Here is a 22,201-nt window from a genome sequence, read left to right as displayed (position 1 = left end):
ACACACCCTGCTGACACTACTGACCTGCGTCTTAGTTTGTCACCATCTGCTTTGTGTGAGTTTCCAGCCTACCTTCTGTCGCCTCCTCCGCTTCAGCCTTCAGAGTAATGCTACCCCCAATACCCTTTCTGTCTTTCTTTCCCAATTAATCCTGGACCTTTTCTCACCATCCTCCACACCTCTACAAAACTCTCACTTGAGCCAACATGGCACAATCCTACTATTTCATTCCACTCTCTCCCTGACACGGACTCAGAACTGGCACCGTTTTATTGAAATGCCAGAAGAGCCCCAGCTTAAAATGAGTGGTCACAGGATGTGACCTCTTTGTGTTGCCTTAACCAAGCACAGGCTTGCCTGAGCTTGCTATGACAGTCTGGATTGTGGCTCTCCTGAGACGACAAGCATATAGCAGGCTGGAGCAGAAAACACATGCCTTGGTGGTGTTAAGTCATAAATAAACCAACAGCAGGCACCTTCTCTGAGCATAAAAAGCAGAAGCTTCATGGTAATTCATTTAACTCCTCTTTTCAGCTGCAAACTCTATTACACTCCTGAAACCTGTCTTAATTCAGAGAATACTGCTCTTCAGCTGAGCTCAAAAATTAGTCTGGAAACAGAGTCCCCTGAGGCAGAAATCTCCAGAGCAGGCACAGCATGAAAACATTGCCTGCCTGCTTTAAGATTAATTCCCCCCAGCACTCACTGGAGTTCAGCACCATGGGCATTTGTGCCTTCAGCCTGAGACAGACAGGAAGACAGCCATAGCACCAGTGTGTGAAGTGCTTGGAAAATGGTTTGAAAAAGCCAAGGAGAAAACTCTGCATCCTACTCCTGTGCTGACATAAACCAATTTTAGCCCATCTGTTTTGGTGGCCCTGAAACACTGCACCTCATTGTCATGTTGGTGGTCCTAGTGTGGATAACAGTAAAGAACAGGGCAGATGCAGGAAAATGTACACAAACCTGAAATTAGGAGCATTAAATTTCTAAGAGCGAAGGTAAAAAGCAGTGACAGAAAAGTGGTAATCCACAAGGTCCTGCATAGCAATCTTCCTTTCACTATCAAAACCACTGACCTGACATACTGAGGATGAAAAACACAAAGCAAGAATGTTACCACTTCTATCAAATCTCCTTATACCTGTGTTTCATGAGTAGCTACTCACAAGCCCAGTATTTACTGACACAGTCAGGTAGCTGCTACTCTGCTGTGAGCAGGGTAGGTAGGTGTAGCATACTCCGACTGGACATGCCTGATACAAAGAACTAGCTTGGGACTCCCATTTTGCAAACATGAGGATCACTACATGATCACTTTGCTTAATTTGTGCATTAAAGATTTGGCAAACAATGGCACAGTAATCAACCTGTAGCATGTTTCAGTTGTTGAAATTTTTATGCATTTTGCATGCACATCATTTTGGATTCAGGCTCTGGCTGTCCTAGCAAATGATAAAACAATGACTTTCATGTATTGCAGTGAGAAATGCATTTATTTCATACATGGATTCATAATTAACTTTAAAAAGACAGCTAGCACTATCATATCTAACAAAACTTCTTTATCCCCTTAGAAGTACTGCTCTGTGTATCACTAGGTGCATGCTCCATCTGAAGGAGTTGATTTTCATCCAGCCTCAGGGTGATTATCTATCTGAGCAGAAACTACAATTGCTGATGATGTGAAGGAGAGCTGTGCACGTGGCATTCATCAGTGAAGACTACCTATCCCTTCCTGGCATACCTCTTCCTCTCTCTACCCCCTGATGCTGTATTTGCCAGTTTTCTGGAAACTCTGAAACAGGAGATTAGCTCTGCTTCACGAACTCCGGTAGCTCCATTCCCGTGCACAGGGTAAGCACTCCTGCCTTCTCCAGGGCAAAGGCTGGGTGAGCAGCATCAGTGAAATTGTGCCTGATGGCAAACAGCACCAGTCCTCTCTCTGCATTGAAGAACAATAGCCTTCCAGTACTATAATCCAACAGGATGCCAATCCTGGCCAGGTGCTCTGTCACATGGACATCACTCATCACACCAGTGTGAAGAAATCTGTAAAGAAAGCTGTAGGAAAATGGAAACCAGAATACAATGAGCTTCCCCATAGCAATTTACCAGAAATAACCTGCAGCTCAATTCCAATCTTTTAACAGGTGGCTGCATACAGCAGCCTATCACGTGGCTGCAGCATTTTGCTCAGTACGTAGGCAAAGCAAATGTGGCATCACTTCAAGCCCTGCCTGGCATCCTAACAAGCCTTTTCACTTGGCATCTTTGGACTCGTAGAAGAAAAAGCCTCTTGGATGTTTCATTTAGCTAGTAATGTTCATACATCTGAATGATTTCACACTGAAAAAAGCACAATTGTTTAGATCAAGAGCACCTTTACAAAGTAGCAAGGTGGTGCCTTACAAACCTCCAAGCAGCCTGGCACTGCTACCACAGACTACCCCAGCACCCTGCAGTCCTGCCAGAGTGGCAGGTGAGGACTGTGAAGGGCAAAGCAGGAGCAAACATTCCCTGTCAAGTCTTGATATATCCTACAAATGGTAGTAGGTTCTAAAAAGGCTGCATTTGTTGAAGTTAACACCCTTGCTGGGGTTTAGTGAAGCAAATCAGGATATGAGCAGCAACAAACTAGTTTTTTAAGTTTTATTCACTGTCCGCATAAAGGGTGCTAAAATAATCTATTTTGAGTTTAATTTTATTTTTTAAGGTGCTTTATACTTTTTTAACTAAGAGGAGGGCTAAAGATCTTATGGAGATAGCCTTTCCTTATTATTCAAATTGACATAAAGGAAGCTGAAAAATCCTTTCTGCTTTCATAATTCTTGTGTCTGGCTGGCTTTATTTTTATGAAGGATGAGTAACTTCCCGAGCCACCAGACTGAATCCTCTTTACCTGGTTTGTGTAGGACAGCACCTCATGCACCAGGAGGTATCGCTCAACCCCAGGACACTGCTCTGTGTTATTGCCTCATAGCAAATCCCAATCCTGTAGCTTCTACAGGCAGAGACAACAATTTCCCAGTAATGACATCCTTGAGCAGGCAGCAGTTCACCCAGGACTGAAGGAAACCTGTTTGTGGAAGAGGCAACACAGTAAATAAAGTGTGGTGGTAGACAAACCATATTGTGATATTTCTTTCAGTCAAATCATGAAGTATCACACAAAATTACTAATGAATTGCACTCTGTTGTTCTAACTGCAGGGTTTTATGAAAGATTTAACTGAGAGTCTTTTCATCTTTGCACTGAGATGCACTTATCTAAAAGACCTCAAATTTAGAAGGCTTGTTCAAACTAGAAAGTCTGGTGTTTTATACAGACATAGTCACAAACATCTCTTGTACATTCAGTGGCAACAGCAACAAAAAGTGCTTAAACCAGTAAATCCTCATGACCTCTTAAGAAGCCATATCAGTATGGCACAAGTTATACAAGGGGACCTGTGATTGTCCTAGGACTGATATCAATATGTCTACCCCCCTGCAATGCTCTCAATGGATAGAGGTAGCCTGGTACCATCATGTCAACATATCCCAGGAGCACTTCCTAGTTCTCCAAGCCCACAAATACTTTGGGAAACACTACCAATAATACCCTCAGGAGAGAAGCAAACTATGGAAGATGGATTACTTCTATCCACAGTGTATTAAAAACTAAGCCCACAAAGCTGACCTTCTCAGCGCAGCAAAAAATTGCTTTGAGGCTCTGATGGATTAAGCGGTGACCATGGGCTGAAAAAAATGGAGCAGTCCAAGGAGGTACCACTGCCTTCAACCTCCTGGCCATTCCTTAGTGTGACATCAAACTCTTCCTAGTACATCAAAATCCCACCACTGACTTAGTACTGAGATTTTGCAGCGTTGGGAAGGGGGGTTCAATTGCATGAGGTCCAGAGGCTGCATGACCAAAATGATTCAGTTCTACAAAATTAATGTGTGAAAGATGCCTATTGGAAAAAAATTAGAGTGAGGGATCCATCCTGAACCCCACAGGATGGCTTTGCTCATCGTACTGCTACCTACCCAGTCAGTTTGGTTTTTTCAGGAAGGTGGATCACTGTTGCATTAGAAGAGATTTGCAATGCAGGATGCGCTGTGTCACTCAGCAGGCGAAATCGAGTTCCTGGTACAATTCATGACAAAGAAACACCAGATCTGAGAGGCTGGCTACATTAACACGAGATGAATCATAACATGTTAAGCAACAATTATGGCCATCTTAGCTGGACGTGGTTGTGTCTGCTGGCAGGTAGGAGTGACAGAAAATTGGATGCAAATGCAAGGAGTCTTCCAAACTGAGACAGCAGTGTAATATTCAGAAATGCAGATAGGTGATAAAGAGGTCATTTAGAGTATGTAAGAAGTTTGAATAATTTTCAATCAATTGCTTTTTTCAAAATAGTGAATTTGAATTTTCAGGCTGATTTGGAAGAACCATACATAACACAATTTATCTGGAAATTTTAGAGTTTTAAAACTGCTTTCAATGCTTCCTCATCACTCAAACTCCATTAGGTTTTAATTGTGAGAGGTTTTCTTTAGGGTCATAACAACTTTTATCTGATTGTGCTCTATCAGATTCAAGCAAACTGAGATCCCTGAAGAATACTTAATCACTTAATCTCTTTGACAGAATTCAACATTTTTGCTTCTGAGGTCATACTAATTTTACACAGGACATAAATATACAAACTTCAAGTAAAGCCCTGATTATGGTAATTTTAAGCAGAAAAAAATTATATAAATTTGAGTTAACAAGATAAAAATTTCAATAAATTGGTCACAACCATATTGGGAACTTCAGGTATAATTTCCAAAGAAAATTGTTTGGCTACTTTGCCCTCCCACCCCATTATTTTGACATCAGGAAATTATGATCTACCTTTAGTTGAGATGAGAGCTGCTTCACTTTGTTCACTTGTCCCAAATGGGTTGACAGCCCTCAGGTAGAAGAAATAGTTCACATTGGGCTCCAGGGATACTTTCAGTTCAGGTTTCTTGATACCAGCGAAAGATCTACAAATGTTGAAGATACATTAAAATGTATGCAGGTATCCAAACTAGGGAAGATTGCTTTATGTCAACACTGAGGCTCCCTAACCATATTGTTTACTACAGAAATAACAAACACCATATAGAAACTCCAAATGAGAAAGAAAAACACCATTTTCACAAACAACTGGGTTGTGCAGGAGTTTCAGCATTTCACTTGAGGGATTGTCTTCACTTTATCTTTCTTATCATTTGGTGTAATTATCATTTTATGTTGGTTTTGTGGCATAATTCATCACATAAATTTTAAGCAGCACAGAGTCCAATCCTCATCTGCCTCCTATGAACAGTCTGCTTTTTCTTTACAAAATGAGCAAGTTTCTGAAGGAAAACCCCCACCTTTCCATTAATTAGTTACATGACACTGAATACACTTGTGCTTTACTATCTGAGCACAAGCTACAAGTCCAAAAGAATTGATACCATTATCTGAGGCAGCACAGAAATCATGCTCTTCATCATAAAATCATCATAGAATGGTGATTAACTTTTTATTGGGAACTCCTCACTCACAAATCCTTCAACAGCTAAACCTGGGCTCAGTCTTTGTTGTGGTACCACGCACTCTAAACGGGCAGTTTTGCAGGAGGCAGAGCAGAGGAGCTGCCTTCACACAGTTCCCTGCTTTGACTATGCTCCCCAGTGAGGTGCCTCAAAAACTCCAGCCCTCACATCATCTACCCCTGTCTTCACACACTGCTGGAAAGCAGGAGTCAGCACCCACTCAATCTGCTTCACAGGAGCTTTAAAGTATCAGTGAAAACATTTTGGATGGCTAGAAAGATGCCATTTTATTTTCAACATTGACAGCAGTATGAAAGATTGGCTTAACAGATTCTCTTGCACTGGAACTTGATTTTCCTCATTTTTTGCCTCTTATGTTAACAGCAAAGCCAGACAATATACATGCTCTGCATTGTATGCCTGCAGATAAAGATTGTTTATCTATATAAAGTAGGTAATTTCCTCCCAGAAATGCTTTTAGGAATCTACAAGGCAAGTATTTAAATCCCAGAATGGGAGACCTGCCTTTAGAGAGTGAGCAAGACACTTTCCCTTCCACCTCCGGTTTGAGAGTGGCGCCCACGATGGTCTCTCTCCACAATGGCAAGCAATGCCCCTGTGAGAAGCTAGACTAAATAAATTACTTTTTGCAGCACAAATTGCTGTGACCCCAGAGGAGCTAAGGCAAGCGAGTCAGCAGTCAGATCAGATCGTTCTATTCATTAGGGGTTACTGTTTTTACACACACATCCCACCAGAGAGCAGTGCAAACTGACGAATAATCAGTGCTCAGCCATCGAGGTTTTTCGCATGCCTGCTTCTGCTGCATTTATCACATCAAGGTAAAATCTCGCAGCTCTTAATACAGCAGATTCCTGCTTACACCACACAGATCTCTTTCTAGGAAGATGGCATCTTCAGAAAAGACTGGTGTGTCATTCTTATTAGTCTGTGACAGGTATTTTGCACTGATAGTTATCACTGAGGGCGATTGAGAGTATGGAGAAAATGTACTGGGTGCTTATGTGATCTGTTCCTTCAATTTAAAAGAATTTCAGAGAATTTCAAAGAATTTCAGTCTGGGGCTCTGGCGTGATCAGCACAAGACTATGCTGCTTTCAGGGAATGTGGTACATTAATCCTGGAACTGATGTAGTAAAGAGAAATGGCAGAAATTGCATGGTTTGCTTCACCCCCATGATTCACCAAGGTCCTGACCACAAGACCACTTCAGCAAGGCACTGACAGCACAGCAGGCTGAAAGGTTTAGGGAAGAGGTGTAACCTGATGAACTGACTGCTGAGAGCACAAGCTCTTTAGACTTGACTATTGGGGACAAGAGGAAAAAAAAATTATGGATTGAAGAAAACTACAAGATGGGAACTGAGAAAGAAGGCAAATATGAAAGGAAAAACAGGATAGAAGCAGAGGCAGGGGAAAAGAAGTAGGCACCTAAGCTTTGAAGAAATTTACCCATGCTTCTTAGGCAAGACTTACCCAATCTGTTCCTTAAAAGCTGCACACTGACATCTTTGATGTGAATCTGAAGCACAGACCACCAAAAAGGAGTTTTGAGCAGAGTTACAAGTGACATGAAAAGAGGATATGCTAAGCTATTCCTTGAAAGCTGTCTGTGGCATTATGTAGATCGGCATGCCTTAAGCACAGCGATGCCCTGTACACGGCTCCTTCTTCTGTCTTCTGGAAAATGCCATGTAAGTCAGTATCCTTCCAAAGAAATTAGGAGATCTTTTTCACTAGGTACTATTTATCAGATGATTAAATAATAAAACACAAAATCACTTCAAAATTCAATTAGATAGTTGCATTGTGGTATAAGGAGTAGACATGGGGTATTCATAATCTGAAGTGTAGATCCCAGAGATGTCTCATAGGTATTTAGAAAACATGTTGGGTCCAGTAATTTGCAGAATAGGATCAGCGATCGAATTTCAGACTTCGGTCTCTTACAAATATGAAATTCTCCAAATGAGAATTTGGATGCATATTTAAATCAGAGGGCAATAGCATGCTGCTTTTTAGTCATAATAGTGAGACAGAAAAATCTTGACATCAGGCAGATCTGGGCTGTAAAACGGTGATCAGATTTTTGAAAGCATTATCTGCTTGGTAATCTATTTCAGCCAGCTTTAAGCTGCTTAAGAATAAGAGCCCATCAATTTTAGCTATGATTAAGGCTTAAAAACAGTCCTGTTGCTGCCAACTAATGAAGCAGAATATGCTGACAAGAAGGAATTTCATTTTCTACATTCTGGGCCAGATCCAAGAGCAAAGAAGCTGCATGCAAAGAAGAAATAGGTCTTGCTATCTGTTGCCTCTCCTGTCTAGAGGGTAGAGTAAAGGGGGAGAGCGAATACTGAGGGGCCCCCAGCAATCACAGCAGTTTATCATGCTTTAGACTGACTCCACAAAAGCAAGGATGAGGAGAAGGTATGATTAGCGCTTAGCTTACAGCATACAGGTTATGTGTAGGAGAAGGCGAGGGAAAATGCATCCTGACTGTGTTGGTGGAAGGCTGTTTCATTTCTGATTTCTGGTAACAAGCATTGCAGATGGATCTTCCTCAAGCTCACCTTAAGCAGTGAACTGTAATTTTGAAAGAAAAAGAAATCCACCTACACCATTTCTAATGTCAGATAGTTTCTACTTTATATACACCTGCCCACTTTAGAGATGATTTGAGATGTAATAATGTTGTTATCAAAGTGTGAGGCAAAGTCTTTAGATTAAATGTTATCTTACTTGCACTGTCCTCTCAGTTTCTTGGTACTGTTGATACAAAAATTAGTGCATTGAAAGACAAGAAGCATTCGAAGTTAAATATTTTAAGTACCTCCTCTCAATCCTTTCACTGTAAGATGAATCTGTAAGACTGAAAATCCGCTTTTCAAATACCTGTATGTGCTGTTTAAAGCAGAACAAAAAGGACTTGCATGTTCCTTCACCTTTAACTTGCCAAGGAATATTATAGTCACAGTTTTATGCTAAATCTGTGATTTCTCTGGTTTTAGGGACATCTGATGCTGTGTTTTCATGCTCATTTTCTCTCATCAGCATCCTCATTTATTTAAAGGAAACAACATCTAGGGGATATTTTTTTAATATTGCCTGAACCCAGCAAACGATATGCCTTGCAGTGATTCACAACACCCTCTGTGCTATAATTGTCATTTCCACCCCCAAGATCCCACTGAAACAGTACCTCCAGAGCTGTGCTTCTATCACTGATATGGAGTTAGGGTGAAAGTATGCAAGCTTCTCAAGATACATGTGGAAGCGAACAGAAAGGGTGCACCATGAGTGGAAAAAAGCTCTTGAAGCTAAAAATAAAGAGCAAATAGCCCTGAGTTTGCTCCCAGCTGTGCCACATGCCTCCTCTCCTCTCCTCTCTTCTGTCCCAGCTCAGTCTGTTTCGGGATTAGGTCACCAAAACACCCACTGCTTGCTGCTATCTGCAATTGGCAGAGTTAGAGGGAAGGAAGGTTCTGCGTTTCCAACACCCTGTTTCCTGAGCTACCAGGACTGCCATGTGGGCAATGAAAGAGGAGGGAGACTTGCTCCTTTTGTTCCGCATTAGACTTGCTTCAAGAGGAACCCAAAAATTAAAATTTTTGCTGGTCTTGCACTGCCAGAGAGGATGACATTCAGTAACTTCCACGTTCACAAGCTCACCACATACTGCACTTATTTCCGCCTCCCTGAGTCTTACGGATTTCTCATGATGTGACACAGGCTTTCCATCTGAACAGCCTACATACCTAATCCCTGGACTACATTTCTCACAGCTTTCCATCTTCCACCCACAACTCCATTGACTTCTCAACACAAAGAGGCTGAACAGTAAGAAAATAGCAGAGCTCTTGAAACTGAAAGAAACATTTCAAAGCGTCACTTATAAAGATTATGGAAAAAGATTCCACCTGAGAAAGAGCTTTAAAAATATTGCAGCAGGCCAGGGACTCATTTTTGCTGAAGATTTAAGGTGATTTTGTATAAAATTATGTCCCTCAAGGTGGCAAGCTGGCAAGAAGACAGAAAGGAGAAGGGAAAATGTAGATTTGGGTGGGAGTTTTTTTGGTTGGTTGGTTGGTTGGTTGGTTGGTTGGTTGGTTGGTTGGTTGGCTGGTTGGCTGGTTTTTTGTATGTTTTAGTTGGTTGGGTGTTGGATAATACCTTTTTCTTGACTTAGAGATGGGGCAACTGAGAGGCATTTTAAAACTTTTGTTCCATTTTCAGTCTCATGAGAAGAGTAAGACAATACAGATAATTCATGCCATCACAATCAGAAGCCGATTATTTCGTAATTACAACACACTATAAGTGCTTCTTGGCCTATCAGCTTTTTGCCACACCATGCTGTAGATGCCTTAAAGCCAATCAACTAAAACAACCCCTCGTGGGTCCTACCCCAAAGCATCATTCATGGTTCTCTTTCTCCAAAGTATCTAGTCTTACTTGCAAGGCTATCTTTTGAAACTTTTTTCTAGCTCCATTCCTCTCAACAATATCTGTCCTATTCCGTGGCATTTCTAATTCAGCATTTCTTATCTCAAAGTTTGCATACAGATGCATACTGTGTGGGCCTTCTACAAATCCATTTCTCATGACTGGGGTTTTGTGGTTTGTTGGTTTGGTTTGCTTTGGTTTGGTTTTTGACAGTATTTGAAAGGAGACTTTAGTGAGGTTTCATTTCCAGATATGCTTCATATTCTCTCCCTGGGGAGCTGGGATTGTTCCAAGGATGTTCTTGGAGTTACTCAAAAGCATCCTGGGCAGCTGGCTCTAGGAGGCTCTGTTTGATCGGGGGTGTTACTCTAGGTGATCTCCAAGGGTCCCTTCCAGCCCCAACCACACTGCGGCTCTGTGGCATGCTGAAGTTTACATGCTGCTGACTTAAACCAGTCCCTAGCTGTTCAATGAAGGCCTTTCTCCCTGTTTACTCCCTTGGCAGTGTCCTTTACCTCGGGTGAGCTTCCAGAATGACATCTGTGAAAGCTGCCCTATGGGGATGGGACCATGCTGCCTTCTCCTGGACTTTTTTGAATGTTCTTCCCTGACCTCTGCTTTCACACTGTGCCCACAGCAGCAACTGAATGAACCTTCTAGGGCTGCTGAGAAATGTGTTTGAACTCCCACCCAGGGACTGGGAAATTGCTAAGCTCCAGGACTGCTGCAAGCACAAAAGGCATAGGCTGTCTATGAGAGGACTCCACATTCACCTGATCCCCAAGATGCATGTTGCTCAGGAAACCTGCAAAGAACAAACTCCAGACTTTCAAGAAAAGAAAAAAAAAATAATCTACAAGATTTGAGACCAAAATTCTGGGTGTGCATGGAGTCAGAGTTTTATTCTACCTTATATGGGTACTGGGCTTGTAGTCCAGTTGCTTGACTTCTATTCAAGTTGATTTGTAATTCTAAATTGCACCTTTGGGGGCCTTGGATATGAGTGATGCAGGCAATTCTCCATCTACCAGTAGGCTTTTCATCCCCTCAAGTTTATCTAAAGTCTTAAACAGAAATCTTTAAAAAATCTTCTCCATAACAACTTGTGACACTACAGAAGATTTCCAGGTTTTTCTCAAGGGGCTGATTTAGGAAAAAAAAAAAAAAAAAAGAGGGAAATTGAAATTGTTTTCAGGGAAAGTAAGTGGTAAAACATTGTCTTTGACACAAAAAAAAGAGGTCAAAGCCCTTCTACAAATAGAGAATTTTAAGTTATAGCAATTCTGAGAAAATTCATTATTTTGTCCTGTGGAAAGTTTTCACACTTGTCACAGTTAAAGGCCAGCTGCTGCTGACAGGCAGGCCAAAAAGTCAAATGTGACTCAGTATAATTATAAACACGTTAGATTTTACACAAGGTCGCTTGAGAAAGCAAAGGGGTCTGTTCTGGAAGCTTTTTTGCCACATTTATCACCACACAAGCAAACACTTGATGTTACCAACACCTTGCTCATGGATTACAGAAATCAGCACAGTTCCTGGTTTAGTTTTGAGAAAAAAAGTCCATTTCAGATAACAGCACAGAAACTTGAGGGCAAACAACCAGCATATGTTTCAGCAGCAGCTCCATTACCTTTGACCAACAGTGTCTTTGGCAGGTAGACAGGGACCTGACGGCCTCATGAAATAGGTACAAAACACACAAGCCCCTCCAAGAAGCAGGAGAACTGGGCGAGACCTCTCCTTGATTGAAGTAATGCAGCACACTGGTACTGCATGATAAAGAGTCTCCCACCCACACAGAAATTTTTAATTTCAGTTTTCAGCCTACTTTTGTAAGGAGCAAGGCATTCACAATTTCACAGTTGTACTTCTCTCCTACAAAGCTAAGAATGCTTCAGTCCACTTGACTAATTTTGACTGCAGGGCATGAAGCCCCTCCTCTTCAAGGAGCTCTTCCCTCTCTACCGCATCTTCACGATGTCCATGTGAACTAGCCCATAGGTGAAGACCCTAAATAGGCTTCTCAGGAAGTGAAAAAGACAACCTCAGCTGGGCTGAGGCTTTTCCACAGGCTTCTGTATGGCAAGTCACCCCTCTCCACGAAACTTCTCAGACCTGTGCAGGTGTATTTAGCTAGAATATTGTCACTGTTTTCATACGGCAAAAAGACAAAGACCCCCAAGCCCTAAAGACATGCTGAGGGGTTGGAACTAGATGATCTTTAAGGTCTCTTCCAATCCAGGCTATTCTGATATTCTATGATTCTGCAACAATTTTCTCTTCATTCAGCACAGTGCACTATTACCCGGCTCAGGGGTGCCAACATCCCTCCTTGTCCTCTCTTCTACACAGCACATGCTTGGCATAGGGGAAACCAGAGAGGGTCTGACATAAACAGCCGCTACACTGAATTTCGAAGCTACTCTTGGAGCCCTGTGGCATGCTTGCACACCCAGGCATTACCGAGCTCAGCTGGGGGTTGTGAGGTGTCTGCACGCACGTCTAGATAGCACAGATGGGCCACCAATATTACTGAGACACCCATATCAGCCTTGCTATGCCCAGAGATGACTTCTGTCTTGTTCTCCACAAAGGGAAGAGCAAACTCGGCCATGCTCCTCCATCACTCGCCTTCCCGCGGAGGGGCCCCGCTCTGCCTTGCCCCGGGGCTACGGCAGTCGCCACGGCTTCCCTGCCCGGCTCAGCCCGAAACTTCTGGCTGATTGCAGACAGCACCACATCTCCGCCGTTTTGGCCCCAAATGAAAGGGATTGTCCGGTTAAGCAGAATGAAAAGGAAGTATTTTTATGTCTCAGCCTAATCTCACGGATCAGTGCCAGCCCCTTAAATTCCTCAGCACACAGAAGCAGATTTCTTCCTCGCGTGGCTGCAGGCAGAATAATCTCTTGCGTAAGGAGCCGCGGTCGGCACGACGGTCATTAGCGACTGCCTAATCTGACCAGGGGCTTTCGTGGGCGCGGCACTGACCTGAGACCTTCTCCTTCCGGAGAGTGCTGCCGGCAGTACTCCAAGATAAAGGACTCGGCGGACACGGATGCGGCGCGCCAGCGGACGGTGGCTGTGTCCCAGCACACGGTGCAGTCCTCGGCCTTGATGGTGGGCACAGCGGGTGCTGGGGACACAAGGACACGTTAGCTGTACTGTGAGAAGGGTGCCCGAGGGGCATCCTTGGAAGGGAAGGAACAGTCACCTCCGTGAAAACCCGCGCGATGGATTTTTGCCCGTCCAGCAGTGATCTTCTGCTTGTTTGTATTTGAATGACAGGAGGTTGCATTACAGGCAAAACAAACAACGAAAACATGCTGGGAAAGTCGTTGTGAATAGTTGTGCGTTTGTCACATTTACCTTAGAATGGTAAATTTTTATGCCTTTCCTCAAGCAACGTTTCCTCATTTCTGCCAGTCTGCAAGGAGCAGAGCACCGAGGCAGCACTGCCTGCAGCTCTCTGCATCACCTCAATCCTGTCCTCAGCAGTCCCTGCATGAACTGCATCAGGAACAAATGTGCTGCTGCAAAAATGACAGGGAGATGCTGACTTAATGTTTAATTATATCTTCGTTATTTTTGCAATGCTAACATTCGGTCCTGTAAATTCTCCTTTTTAGAGATTCTGTTTAAGAGCTGCAGGCCCAACTGCAATAGAGAAAACAGAATATAAAATAATGCACTAGCTGCAAGTAATCAAAAGCTATTGTGTGAAACTGCACATTCAACACTGTAGGCTGAAAATGGATCAGTTGTGTTCTCTTGTTTTTTCCATTCCAGGAAATACAACAGAAAACACCTTACGACCTGTTGTGAAACTCACATAAACAGTCCTAATGCCAATTCTAAAAGAAAAGGTACTAATTAAAAAAAAAAAAAAAAAGTAATAAAATTTAACTTTTCTTTTGGGGTTCCAAATAGGAAGCTAAAACAAAAGCAGGGATTAGATGATTTTATGACAAGATAATCAAATAGAACTACAGAAAACATTCCAGATGCATTCTGTTTTTAAAGAAAATTGGGTTGTTTTTACTAGAAAAGGAAGAAAAAACCACTCACAAATATTTAACAGTTTCCCTGGTTTAGTGAAAATCAGGAGGCTAGCAGTTCAGGTTAAGATTTACTTCATGTTTTACTACAGAAAGAGCTAATGTACATATTTAGCAGAACAATGCATTTGTGAGATAGACCATCATCTGGTAATACCTCTTTGTAGCTTCCTTAGTTCTTTAATTCTTTTCCGCTAAATTTGATTATTGTCTGTTTCTAAATGCATCCTTGCTAAAGAATGAAAAATTAATAGCAGAATCCCCTAATACCTGCATTCAGCAGCTTACATACCCACATGTATGTATGTGTAAACAGCATATCACAAGACATTAAACATTTTTAATGTAATTTGAAAATACCTGTCTGAAGAGTAGCTGAAGTGAGCATACTAGAAAAAGCTGCTACTGTGCTTCTGAGATTTTTAAACAAGTTAACTGTGGCTAGAATACAAAATCTAAAATTATTGTGATATTCTAGAACTCATGTAAGTGATTGTATAAGAGGCAAAGAGCCAATGGGGTGAAAATCATGCAGGCTTTGAGCAACAGCAGAAGGTGTGTCCACTTCTGTGTCTTTAGGACTGCAAGGAGAGATCACCAGGAGATCAGCTGTGGGGAAGGGGTCTGGGGGATAGAGGGATGCTTCTTGCCTTGAGCATCATCCCCTCACAGCAAATACTGTTTGGAAACAGAATGTTCCTCAGTGGAGGGAAGGACAAGCTGTGAGTCTGGGAAGTGGAGGAGCAAGACTCAGGGGGCTCTGGGGGGATGCTACAACAGCATCTACCTGCATTCCCCACAACTCTCCAGGCCACACTGACACTTCCATGGGTGCAGTGCCAACTGAGAAATTTTGTGAGCATTCCCAGTGACTGGAAGAGTTTCAGCTTTGTTCAGCTTTTAAGGTGTATATTCCTATAACTGCATATATCAGCAAATGATTTTCTTGTATGTGTGAACTTTTAATCTGAATTACCAAAAATAAACTCTACATTCTTGCTTCTGAGTTAATTGGGCTACTTGAAGAATTGAAATTTATCTTTGTATCAAAGCAGCTGGACTTCCACTGAAGAACTGGCTTCCATTACTGGTGCTCTTCTTTGTGCCTTCAGTGTTGAAAAGATGCAGCAATTCTGCATCAGCCAGTCCTCAGCAGTGTCCCCAGAAGTTCTTCTGAGGCTCATGCACTCCAGAGGGAGTTCAACTGAGCTTTGAAGGATGGTGTTTAATAAGCCCACATTTTACCCAGTTTATTTGTTTTCTTAAAGAAACAAGCTGAAGGAAGCCATTAAAGACTAATATAAATTAACTTTTCTTAGAAGGATTCAATTTTCAGGAAAAAAAGTATGGTGAGCTTGACACCAAAAGACAAAGAGATTTCTTAAAAATAATGGTTTTAGAAAGGTGAAACACTCTTTTAAAATTATGATTTAGTAGGTAGCAATAACTCCTAATTATTTGTGCATTTTTCAGAAAGTCTCCACTATGTTCACAGTTGCATTACTGAGGCCAAAAATTTGAATTTCCCCTTTGAGTTCTCTGGAAAATAACCTTTGTCAAAATATAAATCACAAATTAAGTATCAGGGACAATGATCAACATATGTGAAGTCTAGTAGATTAAGCAAAAGGCTTGAAGCTGTAGCTGCTGCCAAGTAATTTCAACAAGAAACTCAGTGTGGAACAGAATTTTTTGCTATGAAATTGTTAGAAATCCTTGCCTGTATTTGTGGCTTCAGGATTGGAGTAATTGTTTTTATCCTGCAGCACTGAAAAATTGTCTAACAGGGGGGCCTCAAACACAAGGATGCTTCTCCTTGCTTGTAATTCAAAAAGCAATAGTTTTGTCAATACAAATTATTAAAGAAATTAATGCTCAGAAAACTTAATCAGTCAAATGAAGCTCATAAGCAATACTCATCTAGTTACTCATCTCAATTTATACTACTTAAACAACAGCAGAGCCTCTCAGGCACACCTGAGATTTGTGTCCCACTGAGCAAGACACAGCATGTAACCACAGTAAAGCAGTCCTTCCCTTGAAAAATTAATACCTTAAATCAATGCAACATAGACGTGTTCAGGTGAATGGGAGAGAGGCAAAACATGCAGCCATCTCCTCCTCTGTGGGCAGGAGAGGGAGCAGCAGCAAGCAGCAGCCAGGTGGCTTTCCCAGAGCTTCCATGGAGCAGTGCAACACACTCAGAAGATAAATATGTAATGTGCCACCCTGATGCTGCAGCCATGTGGTCCAGCACTGGAAATGCCTTCAAATCTGAATGCCTTCAAGTTTCCTCTCAGGAGCAATTATGCCACTATCTCTGAGTGAACAGGGGAATGACCGTGAACTGCCTGCTCTCTGCCAGATGGGCAAAATGAAGCAGTTTCTTCTGTGTCACTAACACTGTGGACTGAATGAATCTAAGGACCTGCAACTTGTAATGATCAAATGACAAAAAATGTACATACCTGTTTTAAAAATGGCTTTTTCACTGGGTAGACTGCAGCCTGTGCCATTCACAGCCATGACCCACACACTGTAGCAGCAATCTGGCTCCAGGTCCTCCAGAATGCAGTGGCTCTCTTTCACTGTCACTCTGTACTCTTCCACTAGGGCTAGGAGAACATACACATGCACAGGACCTCACGCTGGTTGCACTGGTAGGGCTTACAACTAAGCCTCTCAAATTAAAAACAGTCAATTGAAAAATATCCAGAAATTATTACTAGCTAAGATCTCCATATTTCACTCTGACTGACAGAAAGCTTTTGTCATGCCCTTGAGTTGAGAGTACAAATGCCATTCATGGCAAGTGGAGATTATTGCCCTCAGTCCTACCGGACTGCAAGTTTGGGATACGCAAGCAACAGTTACCAACCCTGGTGTCACCACTCTACAGCAACAATTCCTCATAATTAACTATATAGCACTTTGGTATAAATTACATATCACAAGAACCCCTTAGCATCCCTTAGCCTGGATGTATATGCATACATGGATTTGTGCAGAGCCTGGTCTGCTTTGAGCTTTTTAACAAATGAGCATTTTAATCCCCTTTATTAAATTTCAATTTTTAACGTTTGAAATATTTTGAAAAAAATCTCTGTCTACATGTGGAAATACTTCCTAATGCTTTTTCAATGAGGACATATTTCTGAAGGACATGCAGGGTCCTAAAAACATAATGAAACCTCTCCCCTTGGAGAGCTCTGTCGGCAGTCCCCATGAGTAACAGTGGGGCAGCATGGACACATCCTCTCTGATGGTCAGGCCTCTTCATGAAAAGGCACTTCAACAGCTGAAAACAACTGCCCTTGACTTTACAGAGCATGATATTATCTTGCATTTGTGGAGACAAGGGGGAGGAGAAGTAACAGCATCTTCCTCACGATCTCCCCCACCATTGCCTATCTTTAGTTTTATACATGATGTCTTCCCAGCCATTGTTCCTCCTCTGTCCTGGGCACTCCCCTGCAGCCCATCTGCTTACCCCAGGCCAGGGCAGAAAGGGCAAGATCTTACACACCGCCTGCATCTTTGCTGGCTGGCAGCTCCTCCGTACAGTAGACCTGGAAGCAGTCGATGGTGTCCCCATCATTCACAGCCCAGTAGACAGCAATGGAGGTGCTGGTGGCTGAGTTTGGCTCCTGAGGTATGACAGTCGGTGTCTGTGGGACTGAGAGGAAAGTTTCCCATTTTTATACATGCTTCTGTGTTTTCAGCCAAATTACCTACAAATTCATGAGTCAACCCAATTGCTTATTTTCACTCAGGTTGTGTATTTCCAGAATTCAAGTACAGCAGGAAATACAGAATACTGGTGCAGTCTTAGAGCCACAGATCCTCATAAACTGAGAACAGAAAAAAAGTGTCTGCTCAGCATTGGAAGCCCCCCATTTCCCTCACAAGTCTGTACAAAATAACATGCAGTCCTAGTACTGGGACCACCCAAACCCAGCACAAAGCATGTGCCTCTACCCTCCTCCACAGAGATATGTGTGTACTGATCCCGGAAACGTGGGCAGGGAAAGGACCTGGCACAGCAGGAGGGGTTCATGCAGTGTGTCAGTGCCAGGGACAGCAGCAGGGATGTACTTCAGGCAGAGAAGGCTCTAACTGCACTGGGGAGCAGGAGGCTCCCTGCACTCTCGGGTCCATCCCTGCTCTGGGGTGGACTCCTACTGCACATGCACAGCTTGGCACTCCTTTCTGCCGTGGTCATTTCCCCACAGACCTGGGGGACTGAGAATCCTCGGTTTGCAGGTGCAGCTGAACTCTGCCAGAGCACCTGAACCCCATGGGCCTATCAGGATCATTCCTCACAAGTGCTTCAAAGATTTACAAGGCTCCCCAGCTTTCACACAAACTTTTGTCTCCTGATTGACACAGATCCAGCCCCAGATGAGATATTGTTCGCCTCTGTGATTATGTCATAGAAGAGAGGGAGGGCAAAGAAAGAAGCAAAAAGCCCCAAAAGATGATAATTGTTAAAATGATTGCAGGGAACGAAAATACATGGTTCTATTTCTTCACCCAGTAAATTTCCATATTTCATGAATTCTCTTAGAATCTCAGCAGAAAGCTTTCGTTTTCTTTTCAGTTATCTCCACAGTAATGATGATAATCCCCTGTGGCATGAACAAGGCAAATGCAGATGCTGGCTGTTTCCTTATGATTTATACAGAGAGCTACCAGTAGAGTAGCATTACATCTGCTTCCCATTGAAAAAAAAAAATTATCCTTCTTATTGCTAAAAACAATCCTCATTTTGTCTTTTGACTGCATCTAGAGTTGGCAATTAAGAAATTTATCATCTTTAGGAAAATACTTCCTTTCAGTGGACATGGTGGGGAAACCATTTTTTTCCCCATAAAGTTGCCTAGAAACCACTATTTTTGATCACAGAAACCCCAGAGTTGCAAGATCTATTATTATGCCAAATCTGAATAGAAGCTAGTTCACTGAATGAAACTTCTGAAAAAAAAAAAAATCATAGATCAAAATTCAGTTCAGCAATATTGAGAAACATTTGATTTCTAATTTCCTTCTGCATAATATGAAACAATTTGATAGGAAGCAATTTCAAAACAGGAAGCTGAACTATTCTCTTCAGAAACAGAACATTTATGCATTATCCTCTTTTAAGTAGTCCCTTTTAAGTGAATTTTAATCAAAAAATGAGGTATTTGCAATATGAGTTTGACTAAATGATATTTTTCAACAGAAAAGTAGCATATGTTCTCATCAGTTCAGTTTTCATAGAAGTCCTGTGGTGTAAGGAAATTTTCTGTCATGCTGTGTAATCTCCACAGGAATCCATATGTTTTTCGGTGTAATTAGAAACAATATTTCCTTATTTCCTTAGCATTGTGTACTTGAAGAAGGAGAGCAGATACATTCCTCTGTGACTCTATTTGACACTTTTTTACAATCAGGAAAGGTCTTTGCCTTCCAGTATAAAAGGCCAGGGGTTTTGCAGTGGGCTTTGGAAATAATAATTTTTAATTTTTAAATTATTCCCACTCTTCTATTCCCAGGCAGAACCTGGGTTCCATTATGCTCATCAGCATGCTGCAAGGGTTTTTTATGCTAATGCATTTACGAATGGAAATGGATTACACAAAAGGAGAAGAACTTGAGGGAAAAGAGCTTTTCATTAGTGGAGGTGGAAAATTTGAAAATAGAGGGCATTTGGAAGGAAGATGTTTCTGCAGTGGAAAATAATGTTCTACGAAATTGTTCAGTAAAACATGATTCTTTCTGAAGGAAGATACATGGATTGAAGAAACCTGGCACACTCACATGAGCATTCAATTCCATTCAACTCCAAATCAAGTTTCATGTATACATGTAACTCTTTACCTTCAGGAAGGTTGTAACCTTGAGAAAACAAACTATCAAACAAATGAGAAAAAACACACCAAATTTTTTGTCTGCTGCTTGCCAAGGTAAAAATGATAGCATTTGAAATACTTTGAAGTAAAAGTGAAGACAGAAAATTAGGTATGTTAGATATTAAGGAGGCATAAAGGATAAGGAGCTTTAAAGATCTCTTACTAGTGGATAACTATTCATCTGCAGTTTGTCAAAGTAAACTGGTCTGGAGCCAGCAAACTCCGTAGGTAATGCAAACTAACCCAGAAAGCAGACTTCAGCAGTTTAGGGAAATAAATGCTGGAGTGGCTTGTGGGAAAAAGAAGTACGTGGCTCCGTTCTCCTGTATGACCTTGCCAGAAGGCAGCAGCCTAGGAGGAATGAACAACTGCACCCATGGGACTACAAGAGGAGGTTTAGGAACTAAGCCAAGAAACACAGCACATTTACACCAGCAAGTTAACTGGCAGAGTGAGTTACAAAAATGGTCTTTTTATCAGACTTCCTAAAAAAAATGACACTGAGGTAATGCTGCATACACAAATGCCTGTCCAGCTTCACTGGAGAAGCTTCAAACGCCACAGGCAAATTCATACACATCTGACAATGACATTAACATCTCAGACATATTTGAGTTCCTCCCAGTCTAATAAAAGCAGTGGTGTGGAGGAGAGAGACAATCTCCCCATACTGATACCACTACGAAGTGCATCCAGCCCTTATTAGACACCAGAGATTCAGCACAAGGTGGGCACTTCTCCAATGTCCCTTTAGTCTTGAAAATCCAACCAGTGAACAAAGCAACTTAGGGAATCTAATGCTCTAGTTTCAGTGCTCAGGGACCAAGGGGCTTCTCTTCAAAACCCAGGGAGTGATTATGATGGCAGTGGCACATGCGATGATGAATGGGAGGGCACAAAGCATGACAGTGAGGTGTGAGACCCCTAAACCACTGTTCTGCTGAAAAAGAAACCATGGAGTGGGATCCCATTATGAAGAAAATGAATCCACAAAATGGTGCTGACAAGATCTTTGTTGACAGCTGTCCAGATCAAGATAATACACCAATGTATACAGGGAGAGCAGAAAACCCAGCCAGGCTTTTTAAAGGACATGAAATATCAGAGATAAGTAAATCCCTTTCTCATGTACAATTTTTACTACTACCCTCCCAGGCAGAGGCTGTTTCTAGCTATAGTTAACCACTTTCCCTTTCACATCCCTTGGGAGTTTCAGGGATGCAGGATAAAGCCCCCATTCACTTGTGACAAGTCCAGGGACCTCAGCCATCAACCAGCCCCCTGCTCTTATTCCCACACCAAGCATTCTGGGACTGCCACCCTCAGAGGAAGAGAGCTCTGCCCTTTGATTGCTTCTTCTATTTCTGTATGCAAGGAAAAGCAACATCTTTAGCCCTGGGAGATTTAGAGATCAAGACTTTCAGCTTGTCTGAGGTACAGATGTCTAAAATGATGCAAGAATCCCCCAGTTTAGCACTTCTCCCTCTTGCTCATCTTACTGTACCTACTATAAGCCAAACACTTGTGCACAATTAAACATCATTTTGCATTCAACTGTGATTGCTAATTACATGGTTTGCAAATCTACACTTCTCATATAGATTCTATTTTTAGCTTTCTGAAATTTCCGCAGTATTGCCAAAATGTTAGCTTTTGTGAAGACAATATCTGGAATTTCTTACCAGCCACATGTTGTAAGGAGTGTTGATTGCTTTGTCCTGGACTGTCTGCATAGTGCTCAAACAGTGAAAAAGCACTGGGCACCTTCTCTAAAGAGAGAGTGGTATCCATTGCAGAAAGCAACCTAATTGGAAGAAAACACATATCTGTCCATGTAAATCCTTTGTAGTGTAGCATAGTTTTCCAACAGCCAGAAGCAAAGAACATGCTACATATTCTGCTTTGAATATTTCCTGGGAACTTGAGGACAGCATACAAGGAGAAGCTGTCTCCCTGATTTTGAACATTTACAACATACTGCAGTTTTGAATCAGGAGCACAGTGAGAGTGCTCATGGGTCTGTTTACACTTAACCCATGAGAATGTGAAGATGTGGAAGTTCTCAGCAAGACTCTCAAGAGCACAGGGGTTTGGGCTTGCTAATGCAATGCCTCTACAGGTTGCAAACCTTAGAGCTAACTACAGCAGCTGGCTCCAGAGATGCAATGTAAAGCAGCTGCTTGTGGCAAGCTAAAAAACATGAGAGGGAAGATAGATT

General features: G+C 42.1%; 1 protein-coding gene across 2 annotated transcripts in view; it reads right to left on the bottom strand.

Annotated features, from left to right (window-relative positions):
• Positions 1 to 1,468: 1,468 nt before the first annotated feature.
• CMYA5 (cardiomyopathy associated 5) overlaps positions 1,469 to 22,201 on the bottom strand; it is a 45,977-nt gene continuing 25,244 nt past the window's right edge. Inside the window, exons 6-13 of one of the 2 annotated variants that reach the window (XM_059873907.1) lie at positions 21,666 to 21,787; positions 17,616 to 17,765; positions 16,558 to 16,704; positions 13,023 to 13,167; positions 4,891 to 5,024; positions 4,032 to 4,131; positions 2,903 to 3,079; positions 1,469 to 2,064 (exon numbers count right to left, since the gene is read on the bottom strand). In XM_059873907.1, coding sequence (XP_059729890.1) covers positions 1,812 to 2,064; positions 2,903 to 3,079; positions 4,032 to 4,131; positions 4,891 to 5,024; positions 13,023 to 13,167; positions 16,558 to 16,704; positions 17,616 to 17,765; positions 21,666 to 21,787 — 1,228 coding nt within the window. In that variant the 3' untranslated portion in view covers positions 1,469 to 1,811. Of the gene's footprint in view, positions 2,065 to 2,902; positions 3,080 to 4,031; positions 4,132 to 4,890; positions 5,025 to 13,022; positions 13,168 to 16,557; positions 16,705 to 17,615; positions 17,766 to 21,665; positions 21,788 to 22,201 lie in introns of those variants that run through there. The other variant, XR_009490328.1, reaches the window with a different exon arrangement.

The sequence above is a fragment of the Haemorhous mexicanus genome, chromosome Z, assembly GCF_027477595.1.
Source record: "Haemorhous mexicanus isolate bHaeMex1 chromosome Z, bHaeMex1.pri, whole genome shotgun sequence".
Taxonomy (NCBI): Eukaryota; Metazoa; Chordata; class Aves; order Passeriformes; family Fringillidae; genus Haemorhous; species Haemorhous mexicanus.
This window is presented reverse-complemented; position numbering and strand designations above follow the sequence as displayed.